This window comes from Theropithecus gelada, chromosome 11, assembly GCF_003255815.1.
Source record: "Theropithecus gelada isolate Dixy chromosome 11, Tgel_1.0, whole genome shotgun sequence".
In the NCBI taxonomy this organism is placed as follows: domain Eukaryota; kingdom Metazoa; phylum Chordata; class Mammalia; order Primates; family Cercopithecidae; genus Theropithecus; species Theropithecus gelada.
This window is the reverse complement of record NC_037679.1, coordinates 10,375,292-10,387,306: the sequence shown is the minus strand read 5'-3', so window position 1 is coordinate 10,387,306 and position 12,015 is coordinate 10,375,292. Positions and strand designations below refer to the sequence as shown.

General features: G+C 46.2%; 1 protein-coding gene across 4 annotated transcripts in view; it reads left to right on the top strand.

The window, feature by feature from the left end:
- Nucleotides 1-9,118: 9,118 nt before the first annotated feature.
- TFCP2 (transcription factor CP2) overlaps nucleotides 9,119-12,015 on the top strand; it is an 83,596-nt gene continuing 80,699 nt past the window's right edge. For all 4 annotated transcript variants that reach the window (XM_025402440.1, XM_025402439.1, XM_025402438.1 and 1 more), the window contains exon 1: nucleotides 9,119-9,972. In XM_025402440.1, coding sequence (XP_025258225.1) covers nucleotides 9,851-9,972 — 122 coding nt within the window. In that variant the 5' untranslated portion in view covers nucleotides 9,119-9,850. The remainder of the gene's footprint in view (nucleotides 9,973-12,015) is intronic.

Below are 12,015 nucleotides of genomic sequence, written 5' to 3'. Positions count from 1 at the left end.
TTTTTTTTTTGAGACGGAGTCTCACTGTGTCTCCCAGGCTGGAGTGCAGTGGCGTGATCTCGGCTCACTGCAAGCTCCGCCTCCCGGGTTCACGCCATTCTCCCGCCTCAGCCTCCCAAGTAGCTGGGACTACAGGCGCCCGCCACCGTGCCCGGCTAATTTTTTGTATTTTTAGTAGAGACGGGGTTTCACCATGTTAGCCAGGATAGTCTCGATCTCCTGACCTCGTGATCCACCCGCCTCGGCCTCCCAAAGTGCTGGGATTACAGGCTTGAGCCACCGCGCCCGGCCCCGGCTGGATTTCTAAGGGAACATCTAGTGGTGTTTTCTCGGAGGCAGAGCCTTCTTGGCTGCTCCTGGAATCTCTCCCATCCTGGCACTCCAATTTCACTCTTAGTTATGTTGGGGAGGGGAGAGTATGGGAAAAGTCCACTTTCCCAGTCACAGAATTCTAGGGGTAAACAGTGTGTAAAGACTTCTTTCCCAAGGGGGAACTGGGGTCAACAGCATAATTCTCCAGGCTGACCTGCACTCCATTTGGGAGGGGCTGAGGCTTAGGAGTCTCCTCTCATTTCACCTCAGTGGGTTTTAGAATTAATAAGTGGCAAGGAGGACCTTTGTGAAGTGTTTATTTTGGTTCAGATATTAAACTTATTCTCAAACACTTCCAAAAAGTACATGTCTGTCTTTTCCTAAATATTTTCCAGGGCATAGGGCTCCCTGATATTCCTGGATGTGGCACAGTCATCTCTTCCAAACATCCAATATGATTACTCCTTGTTTTTTTAAAAGTCCATTCCCTTTGAACTATTCTTCTGTGGATGAGAAAACATGCTTCATCCGATATTCCTTCGTGGGCACAATGTTCTAAAAATTCAATATTCTCACCTCCACAAGGTTCAAAATTCATCTCTGAAAGGAAGAATAGGTAAGAAGCAGATCTTTATATATATATATATATATATATTATTTTTTTTTTTTTTTTTTTTTTTGAGATGGAGTCTCACTCTGTCGCCTAGGCTGGGGTGCAATGGCGTGATCTCGGGCCACTTCAACCTCCGCCTCCCGGGTTCAAGGGATTCTCCTGCCTTAGCCTACTGAGTAGCTGGGATTACAGGCACCTGCCACCATGCCTGGCTAATTTTTGTAGTTTTAGTAGAGATGGGGTTTCACCATGTTGGCCATGCTGGTCTTGAACTCCTGACCTCAGGTGATCCACCCACCTCGGCCTCCCAAAATGCTGGGATTACAGGTGTTAGCCACTGCGCCCAGTGAAGCAGATCTTTTTAAAGTTTATTTATTTATTTATTATTCTTATTTTTTTGAGACAGAGTTTCGCTCTTGTCGCCCAGGCTGTAGTGCAATGGCACGATCTTGGCTCACTGCAGCCTCCACCTCCTGGGGTCAAGCGATTCTCCTGCCTCAGCCTCCCAAGTAGCTGGGATTACAGGCATGAGCCACCACGCCCGGCTAATTTTTCTATTTTAAGTAGAGACGGGGTTTCACCATGTTGGCCAGACTGGTCTCGAACTCCTGACCTCAAGTGATCCACCCACCTTGGCTTCCCAAAGTGCTGACTACAGTTGTGAGCCACCACACCTGGCTATTTATTTATTTATTTATTTATTTTTGAGATGGAGCCTCACTCTATGGCCCAGGCTGGAGTGCAGTGGCGTATTCTCCGTTCACTGAAACCTCCACCTCCCAGGTTAAAGCAGTTCTCCTGCCTCAGCCTCCCAAGTAGCTGGGACTACAGGCGCCCACCACCATACCCGACTAATTTTTGTATTTTTAGTAGAGATGGGGTTTTGCCATTTTGGCCAGGCCAGTCTCAAACTCCTGACCTCAGGTGATCCACCCACTTCAGTCTCCCAATTACAGGCATGAGCCATCGTGCCCGGCCCTTTTTAAAGTTATAACCACTCACAGAGAGAGTGTAGCATGAAGGTTAGATGCCTAGACTGTGGGGTTACCACTCTCATGCTGGGTGACCATGGACAAGCCATTTAATTTTTCTAAGCCTCAGTTTCCTTATTTATGAAATGAATCGAATATGGATACCTTTCTTATAGGGGTGAGTGAAGATGAAATGAGATAATAAACCTAATGCACCTAGGCAGGCCCTGGCACTTAGGAAGAGTTCAGTAAATATGAGCCTATCATTATTATTAGTTTTTATTTATTTATTTATTTATTTTTTGAAACAGGGTCTTGCTCTATTGCTCCGGCTGGAGTGCAGTGATGTGATTTTGACTCACTGCATCCTCTACCTTCTAGGCTCAATGGATCCTCTTGCCTCAGCCTCCCCAGTAACTGGGGGCACACCGCTACGGGGGCACACCACCACAGTCAGCTAATTTTTTTGTAGAGATGGGGTTTGCCATGTTGCCCAGGTTGGTCTTGAACTCCTCAGCTCAAGCAATCCACCTGCCTCAGCCTCCCAGAGTGGTGGGAGTAGAGGCGTGAGCCACCACACCCAGCCATATTAGCTATTATTTTTTGCTCTGTATGTGTGCAGTTTCCATCGGCAGGGACGCATCACTATAGGCAAATCCCAGCTAAGCGAATCAGGAACCAGCTACTAATTTATATATATTTGTTACTTATTCAAGAGTACAATTTTTTGGTAATTTATGAAGCATAATGATGAAACAATCACTCATGCTCCCACTACTCCACTTATGTAAACTATTAAGAATGGTTGGCAGGGCGCGGTGGCTCACGCCTGTAATCCCAGCACTTTGGGAGGCCGAGACGGGTGGATCACAAGGTCAGGAGATCGAGACCATCCTGGCTAACACGGTGAAACCCCGTCTCTACTAAAAGTACAAAAAATTAGCCGGGCGAGGTGGCGGGCACCTGTAGTCCCAGCTACTCGGGAGGCTGAGGCTGGAGAATAGCGTAAACCCAGGAGGCGGAGCTTGTAGTGAACTGAGTTCGCGCCACTGCACCCCAGCCTGGGTGACAGAGCAAAGACTCCATCTAAAAAAAAAAAAAAAAAAAAAGAATGGTTGAAGCTATCTTCTTTCTTTTTTCCTTTTCTTTTTCTCTCTTTTTTTTGAGATGGAGTTTTGCTCTTGGTGCCCAGGCAGAAGTGCTATGGCGTGATCTCGGCTCACTGCAACCTCTGTCTCCTGGGTTTAAGTGATTCTCCTGCCTCAGCCTCCCGAGTAGCTGAGATTACAGCCATGCACCACCATACCTGGCTACTTTCGTATTTTTAATAGAGACGGGGTTTCTCCATGTTGGTCAGTCTGGTCTCAGACTCCCGACCTCAGGTGATCTGCCCTCCTCAGGTGCTGGGATTATAGGCGTGAGTCACCATGCCCAACCTGAAGCTATTTTCTTTTCTTTTCTTTTTTTTTTTTAATCTTTGTTACAGAGTCTCACTCGGTCGTCCAGGCTGGAGTGTAGTGGCCTGATCTCGGCTCACTGTGATCTCTGCCTCCCAGGTTCAAGAGATTCTCCTGCCTCAGCCTCCTGAGTAGCTGGAATTACAGGTGTGCACCACCATGCCCAGCTAAGTTTTGTATTTTTACTAGAGACTGGGTTTCTCCATGTTGGTCAGGCTGGTCTCGAACTCCTGACCTCATGCGATCTGCCCACCTCAGCCTCTCAAAGTGCTGGGATTACAGGTATGAGCCACCATGCCCGGCCACGCTGAAGCTATTTTCTAGTTCCTTCCCTCACCTATTCCCCTGCCTCTCCTTAGATGAGGCCATCACTAGAATTGTATTTATTTCATTCCTTTTGAAAGGACTATATGTAAAGTTGACCCTTAAACAATGTGAGGGTGATCCCCACATGGTTGAAGATTCAAGTGTAACTTCTGATTCACCTAAAACTTAATGACTAACATCCTACTGTTGAGCCGAAACCTTACTGATAACATAGTCAATGGACATATATTTTATATTTTATGTATTATATATTGTATTCTTATAATAAAGTAAGCTAGAGAAAAGAAAATATTTTAAAAATCACAAGGAAGAGAAAATATATTTACTATTCATTAAATGGAAATGGATCATCATAAAGGTCTTTCCTCCTCATCTTCACATTGAGTAAGCTGAGGAGGAGGAGGAAGAGGAGGGGTTGGTCTTGATGGCTCAGAAGTGTCAGAGGTGGAAGACAATCCATGAATATTAGAAGACACCAAGAAACAACAAAAAAGGAAAAATTTAAAAAAAAAAAGAAAACTCACAAATAAGTAGACCCGCGCAGTTCAAACCTGTGTTGTTGAAAGGTCAACTATATACTTTCCTAAATGATAATTGCTTAATTTTGCTGACTTTTGAGCTTTATAAGGTGATATTACACAGTATGAGGACTTCTGCGTTTCCCCCTCAATTCTAGGATTGATTTATTCATGCAGTTTAGTATACCTTTATTCATTTTCACTGCTCAATAATATTATATTCCAGTCCAATTTATCTGTTCTTTCGCTGGTGGAGAATTGTTGTATTCCATTTTGTTACCATAAACAGTGCTGCCATGAACATTCTCATGCAAGTCTCCTGGTATGTATGTAGAAGAGTTTCTCTAGGGTATATATGTAGAAAGGAGTTGCTGAGTCACAAAATAATTTTCAGGACAATTTTTAAAGAGTTCAGGCTGGGCGCGGTGGCTCAAGCCTGTAATCCCAGCACTTTGGGAGGCCGAGACTGGCGGATCACGAGGTCAGGAGATCGAGACCATCCTGGCTAACATGGTGAAACCCTATCTCTACTAAAAAATACAAAAAACTAGCCGGGCGAGGTGGCGGGCGCCTGTAGTCCCAGCTACTCACGAGGCTGAGGCAGGAGAATGGCGTAAACCCAGGAGGCGGAGCTTGCAGTGAGCTGAGATCCGGCCACTGCACTCCAGCCTGGGTGACAGAGCGAGACTCTGTCTCAAAAAAAAAAAAAAAAAGAAAAAGAAAAAAGAGTTCTGCTTGATCCTGACCACTCTGCCCTGAGTCTCAGTTTCCTCATATTGAAAAACAAACCAAAAACTTCTGTGAAGATTAAATGATATGATGTATTTGATTTATTTATTTTTAATAGAGACAGTGTCTTGCTCTGTTGTCCAGGCTGGGTGCAACAGCCCAATCATGGCTCACTGTAGCCTCGAACGCCTGGGCTCAAACCATCCTCCCACCTCAGCCTCCTGAGTAGCTGGGTCTACAGGTGCACACCACCATGTCTAATTCTTAAATTTCTTTTAGAGAAGGGGTCTCACTCTATTGCCCAGGCTGATCTTGAACTCCTGGGCTCAAGTGATCCTCCTGCCTCAGCCTCCCAAAGTGCTGGGATTACAGGTATGAGCCATGGTGCCAGGCCAAGACAATGTATTTTAAAGTGCTATTGAGGCCAGACACGGTAGCTCATACCTGTAATCTCAGCACTTTGAGAGGCCGAGGCAGGCAGATCACATGAGGTCAGGAGTTCAAGACCAGTCTGGCTAACATGGTGAAACCCCATCTCAACTAAAAATACAAAAATTAGCCAGCCATGGTGGCGTGTGCCTGTAGTCCCAGCTACTCGGGAGGTTGAGGCAGGAAAATTGCTTGAACCCGGGAGGTGGAGGTTGCAGTGAGCAGAGATTACGCCACTGTACCGCAGCCTGGGCAACAGAGGGAGACTCCGTCTCAAAAATAGATAAATAAATAAATAGTAAAATGCTATTAAAACCATAACAGACTGGGTACCTTGGCTCATGCCTGTAATCCCAGTACTTTGGGGGGCTGAGGTGGGAGGATCGCTTAAGCCCAGGAGTTTGACAGTCGCTTGGGCAACATAGTAAGATCCCATTTCTACTAAAAATAAAAAATTAACTGGTGTGGTGGTGTATGCCTTTAGTCCCAGCTACTCGGAAGGCTTAGGTGGGAGAATTGCTTGAGCCTGGGAGGTGGAAGCTGCAATGAGCTGTGATCATGCCACTGCATTCCAGCCTGGGCAACAGAGTGAGACCCAGTCTCAAAACCAAAACCAAAACTAAAAAAAAGAAAACATGGCTGGGCGCAGTGGCTCACGACTGTAATCCCAGTACTTTGGGAGGCCAAGGCGGGCAGATCAGTAGGTCAAGAGATCGAGACCATCCTGGCCAACATGGTGAAACCCCATCTCTACTAAAAATACAAAAATTAGCTGGGCGTGGTGGCACGTGCCTGTAGTCCCAGCTACTTGGGAGGCTGAGGCATGAGAATCACTTGAACCCAGGAGGCAGAGGTTGCAGTGAGCTGAGATTGCACCACCACACTACAGCCTGGTGATAGAGTGAGACTCCCTCTCAAAGGGCATGGTGGTGTGCACCTGTAGTCCCAGCTACTTGGGAGGCAGAAGCAAGAGGATTGCTTGAGCCCAGGAGTTTAAAGTTACAGTGAGCTCTGATCAGGCCACTGCACTCCAGTCTGGGTGATAGAGCTATACCCTGTCTCTAAAAGAAACAAAAAAATCCCAAGCCCATAACATACTATACAATGTAAATGAATGTTATTAAAATAGGATAACAAAATCAACCCAATGTTAATAGAGAAGCAGAAGTGTACTACTAGTGGGAGACTGGAGCTAACATTTATTGAATCATTACTATTTTAGTGGCATTTTGGTACCTCATTTTATACTCACAACAAGTTTAGGGGGAGGTATTATTTTCACTAATTTATGCATTAAAATACTGAGGCTCAGAGATGTAATATTACTTGCCTGAGATTATACAGCTAGAGGTGGAGCTGTTGGTCAAACAAGGCATGGCTCTATCTAAGAGAGATTTAAAAATACCCCAAGTACAATGCTGGTTTACAAAGGATTTTGACCACCAGGCATGGTGGCTCACGCCTGTAATCCCAGCACTTCGGGAGGCTGAGCCAGGTGGATCATTTGAGGTCAGGAGTTCGAGACCAACCTGGCCAACATGCTGAAACCCCGTCGCTACTAAAAATACAAAAATTAGCCAGGTGTGTGGTACACACCTGTAATCCCAGCTACTCGGGAGGCTGAGGCAGGAGAATTGCTTGAACCTGGGAGGCGGAGGTTGCAGTAAGCCGAGATTGTGCCACTGCACTCTAGCCTGTGCAAGAGATCAAGACTGTCTCAAAACAAAAAACAAAAAACAAAAAAAAAAACCCATAAACTTTGAGCCCTCAGATCTCCATGTGACATCTCTCTTGTGGTCTATGAGCCCAGGACCCATTCCTTTACCCACAGTCACACATTTTGAGATAGAATTGGCTCATGGGAAGAAAAGATGGCTTAAAGAGATACTGAATATCTCCAGAATGGGCCAAGACTTGGATCCCAGGGCTTACCAAGGTAAGACGGCAGGTTTAAGCCCGGAGCCCTCAGAGAAATGCCTATGGCTGAAACACCTCACACCGGCACATGTTGTCAACTTCATGTCAACTTCTTTCTTTTTCTTGATTCTCTTATTCCTTTTTCATTCCTTTTTAAATTCAATAAACATGTGTAAAAGTCCTATTGAATGCAGGAACTAGAGTAGGAGATATTTAGAACACAAGCCTGAAAAAGACCTATTCCTTGTTCTTTAGATCAATCTAGTGAGAGAAGCAGATATATACAAAAGTATAAGTCAAGGCAGATTTTAAAAAATTCAGCAATGGAATACAACAATGAACCAATACTTTCACATAAAGGCAATGTCTTGTAATGGAAAATGCCAGGCTTTGGAATCAGCTCTGAATCCATGTCATGGATCTGGCATGTCAGTTTAGCTCTGGCCAATGTATCCGCTTAGCCTTGGTTCCTTATTGATAAAAGAAGAGTTATTATACTTAGCTTTATCATTCTAATTCCAAGATTGCTTTGAGGACTACTCATAGTGTAATAAAATTCCTAGCAATAGTTGATACTTAATAAACAATGGCAATTATTACTCAATCCTCAAAGGAGGAAGGTGGAGCAGATATAGTTACTCCCGTTGACAAAGGAGGAAGCTAAATCTCAGTGAGATTAAGCAATTATTCTGAAGACACCAAACTAATAAGTGAAGACGCCAGCCTAAACTCTGATTTTCAGATCTTTTAAATTCCAACACCCCATACCAGCACAACAACCTTTTAAAAACCACAATTTTTTTTTTTTTTTTGAGACGGAGTCTCGCTCTGTCACCCAGGCTGGAGTGCAGTGGTGTGATCTCGGCTCACCGCAAGCTCCACCTCCCGGGTTCACGCCATTCTCCCGCCTCAGCCTCCCGAGTAGCTGGGACTACAGGCGCCCGTCACCACGCCTGGCTAATTTTTTGTATTTTTAGTAGAGACGGGGTTTCACCGTATTAGCCAGGATGGTCTCGATCTCCTGACCTCGTGAGCCGCCTGTCTCGGCCTCCTAAAGTGCTGGGATTACAGGAGTGAGCCACCGCGCCCAGCTTTTCTTTTCTTTTTTCTTTTTTTTTTTTTTTGAGATGGAGTTTCACTCTTGTTGCCCAGGCTGGAGTGCAATGGCCCGATCTCGGCTCACCGTAACCTCCGCCTCCTGGGTTCAAGTGATTCTCCTGCCTCAGCCTCCTGAGTAGGTGGGATTACAGGCGCGCGCCACCACACCCGGCCAATTTTTGTATTTTTAGTAGAGACGGGGTTTCTCCATGTTGGTCAGGCTGGTCTTGAACTCCCGACCTCAGGTGATCCGCCCACCTCGGCCTCCCAAAGTGCTGGAATTACAGGCGTGAGCCACCTCGTCCGGCCTAAAAACCACATTTTTACTGATCTCATGCTTTTCTGTTCAATTGCATTAGAGAGGACGCCTAAGATAAAATGAATATAGAGGGAAGTGGGATTTATGCAGGGTCTCGACCTCGGGAGAGGTGAGTTTAAGGAGACAGGAGGATGAGCAGGAGCAAGCGCGTGCACGTAAGGAGCGTTTGGGAAGTAGTAAAGAGTCCGCCAGGGGTGGAGTGGGTTCATAAGGCTAGAAGGAGGGCTCCTTCCACGGTTCAGGGTGATGACTTGATGGGTAGCGGATACCAGAGCTCTGGTAACTACACGGAGAGACGTTTAAACCCGGACACTTGCACGCCGGGTCCTCTACGTGATCGCCCAGCCCATCTCGGGGGCAGAGCCGAGGCGCAGCCCGCCTATCATCGCTGCCGAGACTGACGAGGTCTCTTCTTTATAGGCGAGCGACAGAGTGACGTCATGTTCGCCCGGCAGGCGAAGAAAGAGGACGCCATGATTGGTTGGCGCTGGGGCGGCGGGCGGTGGAAGGGCCTGGGGAGTCCAGGTTTCACGCCTGTGCTGGACTTTCTCCTTCCATGTTTCCAGGCCGTGGGGGGCTACAGAGAGCAAGGAGTCGGCTCAGCGGAAACCTGGATTTGGCTCTAAGCCGTGGGGTTGAGAGGGGGTGACCGGAAGTGATCGTGGGACTGACCGGAAGCGAGGCCTGGAGGGGAAAGAGAGAGCGAGCCCTGGGAGGGAGGGGGCCTCCAGCAGAAAGGGGCGGGGGAAAAGGTGCGAAAGCAGCGTGGGAGCGCCCGGCTAGCTTCCTGCGGCGGCTGCTGGTCTGTCTGGGAAGCAGCAAGCCACCACTACGAACTCTCAAGAGGGTATCTTAAGGAGTGGGAGTGCGGGAGTCCAGAGCTGCTTCTGGAAAGTCTGCAGTAGTTGAGCAAAGGGGTCCTCACGTTCCTGAGACCTGAGCAGGGGGGATTTTGGAACCTGGGGCAACTAAGAACTAGCAGCCAAGGGTACGGGAGATTAGTTATACGAGCAGTGCTGGTCGGGCTTGGGGGTGGCTGGTGGGCACTGCGTGGGAAACCTTGGTTTGTAGTTTTCTACTGTGTTACTCCTGTTGGGTAGAATTACCCTCCGCGCCTTTGTACAAGACACAGTGTCTCCTGGGGCGAAGAAGGAGCCAGGATGGCCTGGGCTCTGAAGCTGCCTCTGGCCGACGAAGTGATTGAATCCGGGTTGGTGCAGGACTTTGATGCTAGCCTGTCCGGGATCGGCCAGGAACTGGGTGCTGGTGCCTATAGCATGAGGTGAGTGAGATTTTCCCAGACCCTACACCTGAATAACAAAGGCGGATAGAGACTAAGAAAAGTGGTTGAGTGGGAAGGAGGTGTATAGAGTTTTAAAAAACTGTCTACGATTGTGGAAAGGGGACTTCTTCCTTTGTCGCTTTGAGTAGTGTTGTGGAAGAAATGGAAAAAGCGATTGTAGGCTATATGAAGCCTGAGGAGGATCAGTGGAAGAAGGAAGAGTGGTCCCTGATTAGCAACCAGATGAATGTTGAGAGGCTTTTGTGCCAATGTGCATTGGAGACTTGGGGACTGATGGTGTATGTGGGGGTAAGTCTGACGTTATGTGAAGAAAGGGTTACATACAGCATAGGAAGGCTATCTAGGAAGTTGGGAAATTGGGAGCTGGTGCTTAATGATGAATATTCGTTCGTTTCTTGTTGGAAAGATATGGAAGTCCTTGATGAAGAAGTCCGTGCAGTTATATCTTATCACTAGCTTGCTTTAAGACTTTACTTAATTCTGGGATTTCTGACTTTTAAAACATAAGCTGTGAAATGAAAAAGTGACGAAGAAAACTTAAGATGCTTCTGGATCTTTACGTATCAAGCCAATTGTTGATAACAGATGATATATCTGCTTTCGGCCGGGTTCGGTGGCTCACGCCTGTAATCCTAGCACTTTGGGAGGCTGAGACGGGTGGATCACTTCGGCGTAGGAGTTCGAGACCATCGTGGCCAATGTGGTGAAACCCCGTCTCTACCAAAAATACAAAAATTAGCCGGGTGTGGTGCTGCGGGCCTGTAATCCCAGCCACTCGGGAGGCTGAGGCAGGAGAATCACTTGAACCCGGGAGGCAGAGGTTGCAGTGAGCAGAGATGGTGCCATTGCACTCCAGCCTGGGCAACAAAGTGAGACTCCATTTGAAAAACAAAACAAAAACTCCTTTGAAAGCAACATTACTGCCTATATAACTTTCTGCATGCATTGGCTAGTTTATTTCTCCAATATAGTTTATTTCATTTATAGATGTGCAAGAATCCTGTATGGAAGTGTTGAAACAGCTGCGTCTTAGGGGTAGATGGACTATAATTGGGTTTCCTAATGCATTATAAGACTTTAAGTAAGTGAGTCAAGAGACTGGAACTTAACATTTTCATTGGGTTTATAAAAGTTCATAGGGGAAAGATGCTTTTTAGGGGGAAAGTAGATGCATTTTTCATTCTGATAATGAGATCTTTTAAGAGTTATGTAAAGTTCCTTTATTCCTGCTAATTCAAAGTGGACTTTCCTCACTGAAGTAAAATTATGAGTTAGAATTTACGACTTCAGGCCGGGCATGGTGGCTCACACCTGTAATCCCAGCACTTTGAGAGGCTGAGGTGGGCGGATCACAAAGTCAGGAGTTTGAGACCTGGCCAACATGGTGAAACCCCGTCTCTACTAAAAATACAAAAAATTAGCCGGGTATGGTGGTGCACGCCTGTAATCCCAGCTACTTGGGAAGCTGAGGCAGGAGAATCGCTTGAACCGGGAGGCGGAGGTTGCTGTGAGCAGAGATCACACCATTGCACTCCAGCTTGGACAAGAAGAGCAAAACTCTGTCTCAAAAAAAAAAAAAAAAAAAAAAAAAAGAATTTAATACTTCAGCATCTTCAGGAATCTTTACTTGTAATTAGAATAATAAAGAATGTTATTCTAAATAATAATCATGCCTGTAATCCGAGCACTTTGAGGGGGTAGAGACTGGAGGATCTCTTGAAGCCAGGAGTTCAAGACCTGCTCTCCACAAATAAATCAATAGATAAATTACCCTGGCCTGGTGGCATGTTCCTGTAGCCCCAGCTACTCAGGAGACTGAGGTGGAAGGATTGCTTGAGCCCAGGAGTTTGAGTCTGCAGTGAGTTGTGATTGCACCACTCTACTCCAGCCTGGTGACAGAGTGAGACCTCTTAAGAAAAAAAAAAAAAAATTTAAAAATTAAGAAAAATGGGGAAAAAAAACTATCCTTATGTAAATATTTTCAGGGAAACTTGAGTTCTTTTTTTTTTTTTTTTTTTTTTT